This window comes from Cricetulus griseus, chromosome 9, assembly GCF_003668045.3.
Source record: "Cricetulus griseus strain 17A/GY chromosome 9, alternate assembly CriGri-PICRH-1.0, whole genome shotgun sequence".
In the NCBI taxonomy this organism is placed as follows: Eukaryota; Metazoa; Chordata; class Mammalia; order Rodentia; family Cricetidae; genus Cricetulus; species Cricetulus griseus.
The window spans coordinates 4,587,087-4,599,130 of NC_048602.1; the positions used below are offsets into that span (position 1 = coordinate 4,587,087).

The window sequence follows — 12,044 nt, forward strand, 5'->3', positions numbered from 1 at the left end:
AAGGCAAGTCCATGAGAATAACTCCTGATTTTCTCAATGAAACCTTAAAAATGAGCATGCTGAGATTTATTTCAAATTCTGAATACTACAACTACCAAGTTAGTCCCCTATACCCAGAAAACCATCTAAATTGCTGGAGAAATAAAGGTGTTTTATGCTAAAAACAGATTTAAGGAGTTTTGAACACTAAGCCAGCTGTATAGAGAATACTGGGTGGAAGCTTCCAGTTTGAAGAGATTGATAAGCAAAACCGAAAGGGAAAAAAAATAGATGACTAAATAAATAAAAGCAGTATTTTTTTCCTGCATCAGCTCTAAACAAACAAAGGGTTGGGAAAACACCAAACATGTCCAATAAAATGACAGGAATTAATGCACATATTTCAATAATAATTTTAAATATGAATGACCTCATTCCCCAATTAAAAGTCATGACTGGGATATTGGGTGTTTGTTGAGTGCTGGGCTTTAGAGACCCTGATGTTTTGGGAGGGAACACACTTCCTCCTCTAAACCAGGATTATGCTTGGCAGGGCCAGTAATGGTCTGGGGTCAGGGCCTTGAGGGAACTGTGGCTTCAGATCCTGAGAACCCGACTCTTCTCACCATTCAAGGCCATGGTTATCAGTCACAAGGCCTCTGTCTGCTCTGTCTGCTCTCGAGATACCGTGTTCCCCTTGAACAACGTGGTTTGATTAGATCCCTGCTGACGTCATCCCAATGAATGACAGTTTCTGCTGACTTTGTCCCATCTCTCCCCTGAAAACAGGATACAAGAGGCTGTGCTTCTTCATAGCTTATGCCAGACCTCCTGAGCCCACCCGGTCTTTGTCTTTAGCTTTGATCCCTTGGGCCTCTCCTCTCAGGACCATGTCACCGAAGAACGTCCTGCTGTTCCAAGTCAGGTGGTTAAAACAGGATGCAGTGCTGGAGAGATGCATCAGTAAATAAAAGCACATGCTGCCGAGTCTGGCCACTGAGGCTGAGCCCCAGAATCCACATGGTGGAAGAGAGAACCGGCTTCTGCAAGATGTCCTCTGACCTCCGCACACACGCTGTGCGTGTGTGGACCTAAACACACACAGTTAATGCAAAAACACCCAGACTCCATCTACTTGCCATCTCTAAGAAGCACCCCTGGGGGCTGGAGAGGTGGGTCAGCATTTAACAGCACCGGCTGCTCTTCCAGAGGACCAAGGTTCAATTCCAAGCATCAGGGCTGCTCTTCCAGAGGACCAAGGTTCAATTCCAAGCATTCATCAAGCCTGCTCTTCCAGAGGACCAAGGTTCAGTTCCAAGCATCAGGGCTGCTCTTCCAGAGGACCAAGGTTCAATTCCAAGCATTCATCAAGCCTGCTCTTCCAGAGGACCAAGGTTCAGTTCAAAGCATCGGGCTGCTCTTCCAGAGGACCAAGGTTCAATTCCAAGTATTGGGGCTGCTCTTCCAGAGGACCAAGGTTCAGTTCAAAGCATCGGGCCTGCTCATCCAGAGGACCAAGGTTTAATTCCAAGCATCGGGAATGCTCTTCCAGGGGACCAAGGTTCAATTCCAAGCATCGGGCTGCTCTTCCAGAGGACCAAGGTTCAACTCCAAGCACTAGCATTATGGTTCAGAACCCAGCTGTAACTCCAGTTGTAGGGGATCTGATTCCTTCTTCTAGCTACTGAGGGCATTGTGTATACATGGCATAAACACATATATGCAAGCAAAAACACCCATGCTATAAAATAATAAAATAATCTTTTAAAAAAGAAACACACCCTGCCTTCAAAGGTAGTTGCTATCTTATGGTAAACGAGTGGAAGGATATTTTTAAGCTATTGGAAGCAGGAAACAAGCAGGATCTCTACCTAGTTTCTGACTTCAAACAAAATACAGTCGGGGAAGATTTTTAAAAAGTGGCTCCATTTTAATGTGGAACACAGTATGGAGTCAGAACTAGATTGATCACAGATAGTTCATTAAGAAAGTATTCACGCAATGGAGCCAGTGACCAGGTTTACACCCAATGCCTGCTCCTTCCCTCAGCCAGGTGGGAGAGGGAAAAAGAAGGCCGTGTACGTGAGTGCCTCTCTGATATTTAAACCCTTGCTTCATCACTCTGACCCCGCGGGCATGGTTAGCGTTACCTGCGTCCAGCCCCAAGCCAGAGTGATCTTCTTGATGGCTGGTTCCTACACCATTTTGATTGAAGGAACCAGCCATCAAGAAGACCTTAAGTTTGTAACAAATACCCTAACAAATACTAGGTGTTACAAAGTTGCAGCTTACCTTAGCACAGTGGTCATGGGTGATTTCCACGCCCCCCCCCACTCTTCAACAGATCATCCCCACAAAACAAAGAGGGAGACCTTGCGGTTAAGGGACATCACAGATCCACCCAAACACTGCTGGACACAGCAGCCCAAGGAGCTCGCTTTCTCTTTATTTTTCAAGACAGGGTTTCTCTCTGTAGCCCACAACTCACTCTGTAGACCAGGCTGGCCTCAAACTCACAGAGATCCTCATGTTTTTGCCTCCTGAGTGCTGACCTTAATGGCACGCACCACCACAGCCTGGCTGGAACTTTCTCTAAATAGACCACATGGCCAACAAAACCAGGAAAATAGAAAGAACTTCTTGTATTCCATCTGATCTCATTGGAACAAAGCTAGAAACCACCAGCCGCAGGAAATTAGAAATCTCATGGAAATTAAACTACTGAACGATAAATTGTTCACTGAAGAAATCAAGAAAGTGTGAGAACCCTAACCCTGGGTCTTGTGAAATGGCTCAGGGGGGTAAATGAGACCTGAGTTCATGTAAAGATGGACCAAGAAGACAGACTCTACACGATTGTCGTCTGATCGCACACACACACCAAGGCAGATATGCTCCCCCCCATAGTAAGCATGTTTTTTTTTCTTATTATAGAATTAAATGAAAGCAAAGGCGTAACATAGCAAACCCTGTCGGTTACAATGAAAGCAATCCTAACAGAGAAATCTAGGTCTACGTCTGCATTAAACCAGCAGGTATTGGCATGACTCAGCAGCTAAGAGCACTGGCTTCTCTTGCAGAGGACCCAGGTTCGGTTGCCAATACCCACATGGTGACTCACAACCACTGTAACTCCAGTTCCAGGGATTCTGATGCCCTCTTCTGGTCTCTACAGACCCCATGCAAATGAGTGGTACACAGATACGCATGCAGTCAAAACACCCATACACATAAAATAATATAAAAAATTCTTTAAAAAATCAGTCTCCGGGGCTGGAGAGATGGCTCAGAGGTTAAGAGCACTGTCTGCTCTTCCAGAGGTCCTGAGTTCAATTCCCAGCACCCACTTGGTGGCTCACAACCATCCGTTATGAGATCTGGCGCCCTCTTCTGGTGTGCAGATAGACATGGAAGCAGAATGTTGTATCCATAATAAATAAATAAATAATCTTTAAAAAAAATCAGTCTTCAATGAAGTAACTTACTGATGCACATTAAGATCTTCGAAAACCACCGGGCGTTGGTGGCACACGCCTTTAATCCCAGCACTCGGGAGGCAGAGGCAGGCGGATCTCTGTGAGTTTGAGGCCAGCCTGGTCTACAAGAGCGAGTGCCAGGACAGCCTCCAAAGCCACAGAGAAACCCTGTCTCGTAAAACCAAAAAAAAAAAAAAAAAGAAAGAAAGAAATGTGTAGGGGAAGCTGTAGCCACGCCTACTTAGGGGCTGGCTACAGGTGTGTCTGACCACGCCTTGCAGGCGTGGTCAGGGTGGCGTGGAGTGAGAGGCGGTCAGGTGGCTGGGCACTTTCGGTTTCGCTTTCGGCTTGCTGTACAGACTGCTGCCGCGCCAGCTGGCTAGGTCGCTCTGTAAGTAATGCTTTTCCCTACTAAATACCCTTGTATTTCTACCTGGCTCAGGATTCTCCAGCCGTACTGTGGAGACGCTTGGTGAGAGCTCGTGGAGGCAGGATCAGTCCTTTCAGTCTGAGGTAGAGTAAGAGCTAGTGACCAGCTGCTTTGCTTTTCTGATCTTCAGCTTGAAGCTTGAATCCCAGAATCTGTCTCTGGGCTATTTATTTTTCTTGCTACAGTTAGGTATTGTCTTAATTAGTGATCAATGGAGGAGGGCTCAGCCCATTGTGAGTGGCGCCATCTCTGGGCTGGTGGTCCTGGGTTCTATAAGAAAGCAGACTGAGCCAGCCATGAGGAGCAAGCCAGTAAGCAGCACCTCTCCAAGGCCTCTGCTTCAGCTCCTGCCTCCAGGTTCCTTTCCTGCTGGAGTTCCTGTCCTGACTTCCTTCAATCATGAACAGTGAAGTGTAGGCCAAAGAAACCCTTTCCTCCCAAGTTGCTTTGGTCATGGTGTTTCATCACAGCAGTAGAAATCCTAACTAAGACAGAAAGTAAAGGAACTTGCCAGTGTCAGGTCCAAAAGGAATCCAAGAAGAATGGCTGTCATGTCTATTAGCACACCAAAGTTCACTCTGGCCTCCAGGCTACCTCAGCATCACAAGTGCCTGTCACAGGGCCCATGCTGGCATCCTAGCTCCTAGCTCTTCTCGCCCACCTCTACCCTGAAGTGCAGCTCATGGGTTTCCCTTCCTCCAGGTTCTCTCATTCCTGTACAACCCCATCATTTCAGCCACTCACATTCTTGGTCCTCTCTGTGTGTCTCCTTTGCTCCTTCTCTCTTCTTTTCCTCTCTCAACCCTGTCCCCATCCTCCCCCCAGTCTCATGGCCTAGTTTCAGTCATGTCTATTCTCTCTATTATTCTCTCTCTCTCTCTCTCTCTCTCTCTCTCTGCTCTGGACTCTTCCAGATGCCTCTGGCTGTTCTCTCCCTAATATCTACAATAAAAACTTCCCCTCAGCTGTACCTTGGAGTGGTCATGTCATCATTTTATACAGCTACCAAGCCTGAGGAACTGAGTGTGATCCCAGGAACCTGTATGGTAACCGGAGAGAAATTTCTCCTTTGAAAGATGCCCTCTGCACACACACCATGTCTTCTGCATACACACCGTGTCCTCTGCACACACACACCATGTCCCCTGCACACATACCACCCAACCCACGGACACACTAAGTCAGTCAGTAGGTTAAAAGGATGCACAAGGTTGACAAACCCCTTATCCAAACCAACCAACTGGAAGAGAAGACCCAACTCAATGTAGAGATAAAAAGAAGGTTAACACAGCAGATACCTAGCAACAACAATTAGAAAAAAATAAGAAAGACACACCTTACAAACTTATAACACTAAATTGGAAAATCTAAAAGAAATGGAAATGCATTATATATATTTTATTATATTTAGCAGAGCTAAATCAAGGCAAGACATGTAACATCACTACAATGTCACTGATGACTACAATGAGATTGAAGCCGCAGTGAGAAATTTCCCAGTCCAAAATGTCCAGGTCAGCTGACTTCACTGCTGAATTCTACCAAGCCTTTAGAGAAGAACTAAGACTGATGATTCTCAAGTTATTGTATAAAGTAGAAAAAGAGAACTCAATCTATGAAGCCAATATTCCCCTGATAGCAAAGTCAGACAAAGACACAGCATGAAAAGAAAATTATAGGCTGATCTCCATAATAAAGATAGACAAAAAAATCCAGGAAAGTCATTGTGGACTGAGTTCAAGAACGCATCGGGTTGACTTCATTCCAGAGATGCAGGGATGGAAAAACAAACGTAAATCACTGAGCCTTATCACACACCCAAAGGCAGAAATCACATGAGCAGCGGAAGCAGCAAAGGCTTTTGTTAAAATCCAACGTCTTTTCATGACAAAAACTCTGAAAAAGGCTAGGAATGGAGGGACCATATCTGAGTAATATAAATTATATATACAAGACAAACATACGGCCAAGCTCATGCTAAATGCAAAAAACCAAACTCAAAGCATTTCCACTAAGACAAGAATAAGACAAGCGTGTCCACTCTCTCCCCTCCTCTTCAACATCATGTGTGAAGTCTTAGCTTGAGCAGTGGGACAAGAGAGGAAAAATAAAAAGATGGATACAACCAGAAGAGGAAGACACCCAAGCACCTTCATTTGCAAACGACATGATTCTATACATTAGGGACCATGAAGTCTCTACCACGAAACATCTTAGAGATGATAAACACTTCCAAAGTGTCAGGATGGAAACAAAAATCAACACACAAAATCAGCAGCTTTCCTATGCATATATCAATAAAAGGCATACTGAGGAAATCAAAAACCAGGGAGATGATCATATTCGATATTGTCTCAAGACTAATAAAATGCCTTGAAATAAACTTAAACAAGGAAGTGAAAGGTGTCTGCAACACAAATTTAAAAGACTGGAAGAAGGAAATTGAGGAAGACACTAGAAGATGAAAAGACTTCCCCTGCTCAGGCATTCAGCTCTTTACATTGTGAAAATGGCTCTTACTAATCTACAGAGTCAATCCAAGCATCATCAAAACTCCTGCACTATTCTTCACAGAAGAAGAAAAAGCAGGCTTCAAAATTCAAAATTCAAATGGGCAGTGGTGGCACATATCTTTAATCCCAGGCAGATCTCTGTGAGTTCAAGGCTAGCCTGGTCTACAAAATGAGTTCCAGGACAGCCAAGACTGTTACACAGAGAGACCTTGTCTTGGAAAAACTCAAATGGAAACATAAAAGACAAAGGAATCCTGAGAAATAACGGTAATGCTGGAGGTATCACTATTCCTGATCTCAAATGATACTACAGAGCCATAGTGACAAGAACAGCAAGGTACTGGCAGAGAAACAGACATGTAGGGTAATGAGACAGATGACCTGGGTCGAAGCCCACACAGCTATAGCCACCCTATCTTCAATAAAGATGCCCAAAGTGCACATTGGAGAAAGACAGCCTTTTCAACTGAGGCATATTCTTGATTTATGATTGATGCAGGTGGGCCCAGCCGACTGTGGGTGATGCCACTCTTAGGCACATTGTATAAGAAAGCAGACTGAGGCCAGTGGTTGGTGGCGCTCGTCTTTAATCCCAGCACTCGGGAGGCAGAGGCAGGTGGATCTCTGTGAGTTCGAGGCCAGCCTGGTCTCCAGAGCGAGTGCCAGGATACGCCCCAAAGCTACACAGAGAAACCCTGTCTCGAAAAACCAAAAAAGAAAGAGAGAAAGAAAGAAAGAAAGAAAGAAAGAAAGAAAGAAAGAAAGAAAGCAGACTGAGCAAGCTATGGAGAACAAGCCATAAAGTATTGTTCCTCTGTGGTCTCTGCTTTAATTCCTGCCCTGACTGTCTATCATGATAGACTGTGAGCCAGCTGTCAGGTGAAATAAACCCTTTCCTCCCCAAGTTGCTTTTTGTTGTAGCCTTTATCACTGCAATAGAAAGCAAACTAGGATAAAGGGGTTGCACACTGAATTTGGAATCTCTTGTTTGTTTGTTTGTTTGTTTGTTTAACATTGTTCAAGGTTGAAACCAATACTGAGCCCAGCCCTTTCAAGGTTGGGTTTTCCAACACGGCTACATTCATGGAGGGTGATGGTTGAACAAGACAATCCTAATTAAAGTTAGCCTCCCAGCTCTAACAATGTAAAGCCTGACACCAACTCCTCAATGGGTTCTACGTGATACTAGGAGAATAAGGGGAAAACAAACATTGATGCCTACATTACCCCCTCTACCGTGGCTACCCAACAGTCCTTCCAAGTGAGGGCCCCCAGTAGCCCACCTAGATGTGATACTAGAGACAGTCCAGTCCTAAGGCTGTGAATTTTCCACGAAACTAGCTTCTGCAAAGTTTCACAAGCAGTGGTTTAATGTGGCAAATTACCAATACAGAGCCAGGTAAAAATACAAGGGAATTTAATAGGGAAAAGCCTTACTTACAGAGAAACCTGGCCAGCCGGCAGGGCAGCAGTCTGTACAGCAACCCAAGATGAAAGCAAAAGCAGAGAGCATCACTCTACGTCACCCTGAGGGCGTGGTCAAGCACACCTGTAGCCAGGCCCTAAGCAGACATGGCTACAGCATCCCCTACAGTGACTATCAAGAACAAGGTGGAGCATGGGTGTCCTGGGCACCAGGTCACTTCTGGTGGTGTCTGCCCTGCCCTGATTTCATCACAATCTCTCCTCTTGGCCTGCTTAGTGATGTCCTTTCAGCCAGTCTCCTGAACATGCTTCAAGAATCCTGAGTTCAGTCCTCCTGGCTGTTCTTTGTGCTCCAATGACCAAATCCTGCCATACCATTGCTTTGAAAACACCAGAAAGAGAAACTGACTACGTTGGAGTTCTGTTGGAATTTCGAGACTTTCTCCGTTTGACTACACGGTGCCTGGCACTTGGGTCAGTCTTGGGGAGTTTGAAGGGCTGCTGGATGAGTAGGGTGTGTACTGGGAGACTTGGATATCTCAGAACGTTGGATTTGGCCCATCTGACCCAGAACAAGTTACCCTCACGTCATGGAGGAGACACCAACAGCCGTGACTCAACTGCTGCCAAAACTGGAGAAATCAAAACATCACTCACTTCTTTCTGTGACCTTTGTTTTCCTACTCACCCTTACATTGACTTTTCTTGCCTGGGCTTTCTGGAGCCTGAATAAGCAGATGCCAGAATACATTCTAGCCAAGGATAGCATAACGGTTAGGGAGGTGGACCACCTGAAAATAGTGAACATGTCCAGGATGTGGTATTATCAGTCGGAACTAACAGAGCCCAACAGTGAAAACATAGCCATGCAGACTCCTTGGCTGGCTCCCATCGTGTGGGACGGGACTTTCCAAATTGAAATCCTGAACCAGCAATTCCGGCTCCAGAATGTCTCCATTGGGTTAGTTGTGTTTGCCACGGGAAAATACATAGCCTTCCTAAAAGGGTTCCTGAAGACTGCCGAGATGTACTTCATGGAGGGGCACAGGGTGAAATACTACATTTTCACTGATCAGCCAGGCAGCGTGCCACTCCTGAAGCCCTCTAAGGGAAGGCAGATGGTAATTCTGGAAACCCAGGCCTCTGCCCACCCCTGGAACACGTACATCTATAGAATGGAGGTCATCAGCTATTTTTCCCAGCAGCGTTTTGCGAAGGAGGTGGATTACCTGGTCTGTGCTCACGTGAACATAGTTTTCTGCAACAGTGTGGGTGTGGAGATCCTCTCCTCCCTGTTCGGCACACTGCACCCTTTGTTCTTTGGGTTACCAAGGAAATCGCTGGCTTATGAAAGGCAGCCTCAGTCACAAGCCTACATTTCTGAGAACGAGGGAGATTTTTACTACTCCGGGGCCTTCTTTGGGGGAAAGGTATTAGAGGTTCACAGGCTCACCAAGTTTTGTTACCTGGCTCTGAGGATGGACCAAGCCTATGACATCCAGGTCGTGCGGCCTGAAGAAAGCTACTTGAACAAGTACCTGCTCTACAACAAGCCCACCAAGATCCTCTCTCCCGAGTACATGTGGGATAAGACACTTCCGATCACAGACGGTTTTCGAGAAGTGTTGACAAACTGGGGCATGCTCGAGAAAGTCAGCAAATATCCCTGGACTGACTCTAAGCAAGACTTCCAGGGAGATCTCAGACTGGGTCAGTGGTCAGTCTTCTAACATTCTGACTGAGAGCTGGACCATTTGTGTTATATTTTTTTAATTTTTTTAGGGTTATTTATTTACTGATTGTTGTTAAATTTTTAAAGAAAAATAGGACATATTAACCAGTTTATTATAGGCCTGGCAGAGTAGGGAGACTAACAGAGAAGAGAAACAGAGTTAGCAGCTGACCGCCATGGCTGGTCACCATAGAGAAAGAGAAGCAGAAGCAGACAGAGAAAAAGAGAAGAGTAGAGAGAGCAGAGAGAGAGAGAGAGAAAAGAGTGTAAATGGGCAGGGTCTGTCTTTTAAAGTGGTCCTCTGCACCTGCGTGCAGACTTAGTTCCCATGGAACCCTGGGCTGACCAGGGTACTGCCTTGTTCTGTCAGGTAACAGGGGCAGGACAGCATCATGCCTGAACCTTTCATTTGTTTTTTGTTTTTTCAAGACAGGGTTTTTCTGTAGCTGCTGCTGTCCTGGAACTCACTCTGTAGACCAGGCTGGTCTTGAACTCGCAAAGATCCGCCTGCCTCTGCCTCCCAAGTGCTAGGATTAAAGGTGTATGAATGTTTTTGTTTTTGTTTTTTTGAGACAGGGTTTCTCTGTGTAGCTTTGGAACCTATCCTGGCACTGGCTCTGGTGACCAGGCTGGTCTCGAACTCACAGGGATCCTCCTGCCTCTGCTTCCTGAGTGCTGGTATTAAAGGTGTGCGCCACCAACGCCCGGCAGGTGTACGAATTTTTACTAGTGTTATCACAGGCTTCACATTCCCAATTGGTTGGGGGAGAGAATGCTCAGGAGTAATTGCACCCTTGGCCCACCTGGCCTAGTTTGCTTTCTGTTGCTGATAAAAGACTGGCCAAATCCTAGTTGGGATGAAAGGGTTTATTTCACCTTCAGGTTGCTGTCCTCCTTCACTGAGGGAAGCCAGGGCAGGAACTCAGGCAGGAACCTGTAGGCAGGGACTTCGAGACCATGGAGGAACACAGCTTGCTAGATTGCTCCCAATGGCTTGTTCAGTTTCCTTATATACAACCCAGGACTGTTTGTCTAGGAAGCACCGCCCACAGTGAAGGAAATGCCCCACGGAACTGTCTGAGGGAGACAATTCCTCAGTTGAGGTCCCCTCTTCCTAGGTGACTCTGGGGTGTGTCAAGTTGACAGCTGAAGCCCAATATGACACCATCCTCAACCCCAACTTTATCAGACACAAAGGTTTCCCCACCCGCAACACAATGTTTAGGGGGACCGATTTCTTAGGTTTAGTCCCACTTGCTGGTCTCTCACTAAATACCCTTCAGTTTGAATGAGACTGGTTGGTATTGTCTTGTCCTGGTGAGCAAAGCACCATAGACAAAGACCTTTTCCAGAAGGAATGAGGCTCTCAGTCACACGTCTCCTGCCTTCCAAGGCAAGTCACACCACACAGAACCCGCTTTGGTCTTTGGCCAAGGTTAACTTTAAGGTCAAATCACTTCCTCTCCAAATTCTTTGTTGGTTTGTTTGTTTGTTTGTTTGTTTTTGTTTTGTTTTTGAGACATGATTTCTCTGTGTAGTTCCAGAACTCACTCTGTAGACCAAGCTGACCCCAAACTCCCAGAGATCCACCTGCCTCTGCCTTCCCAGTGCTGGAATCAAAGGTGTGAGCCACCACCGCCCAGCCCTCTTCAAATCCTTTGTGACAATGGAGGGGTTCCCTTGAATCTTTACTCAGATGTGGTGAGACGTCAGACCAGGACTCTTTCCTCATGCCTGGCTTCCGCCCATCTCAAAACGGTCAGGCATTGATTGACAGCAGTGAGCATGCAAATTGCCTATAGCACTCCCCCTCCCCGTTTTCAGCTTCTCTGTGGTCCCTGAGTGGATGAAGATGGTTCTCTGAGAACAGAACGCTTTTGTCTCTCTTTTACTTAGAAATCGTTTCTGCGCTCTTTAGCAACGGTAGTTAATGCAGATATCTTTGACTTTGTGGCTCTGCTTTAGTGTTTCTCCTTCCCTCTGACAGTGCAAAAGAAGGGTGGGGTGTCACACCACAGCAGCCTTTGGTACCCTCCTATGCATGGAAAGTGTCTTAATTGCCAGAGCTTTCTCTTTTGAGGCTCCAAATTTAAGAGGTGGTTTCGTTGTTGTTTGAGACAGGGTCTCACTGTGTACGCCTGGAACTCGCTCTGGAGACCAGGCTGGCCTCGAACTCACAGAGATCCCCCTACCTCTGCTTCCCAAAGCTGGGATTAAGGGCGTTCACCCCTATGTTCAGGCTTGTAGGCTGTTTACTGCTCTAGAGGCACTGGGACCTGGGAGAACGGAGCCGATGAACGAGGCAGACGGGAAGTCTCGTGCAACAGCCAACTTAATTCAGCGCATAAGACAGTTTGTACTCTGAGGGCTAAGAGGAGTGACATGAGCAAAGGTCACACACTTAAGGGCCAGCTGCACATGCCTTTCCACAGAGGAATATAAACTAATAATAGCCAGTTGTAATGAACAATCTGAAGTAAACTCACTCC

At 46.1% G+C, this 12,044-nt stretch overlaps 1 protein-coding gene across 1 annotated transcript; it reads left to right on the forward strand.

Moving 5' to 3' along the window:
* Positions 1-8,602: 8,602 nt before the first annotated feature.
* On the forward strand, positions 8,603-9,553 carry LOC100757742 (histo-blood group ABO system transferase 2). Its single transcript, XM_027431068.1, has one exon. It carries the CDS (start codon positions 8,630-8,632, stop codon positions 9,551-9,553), a length of 924 nt encoding a protein of 307 aa, XP_027286869.1. The 5' UTR covers positions 8,603-8,629.
* The last annotated feature ends 2,491 nt before the right edge of the window (positions 9,554-12,044 follow it).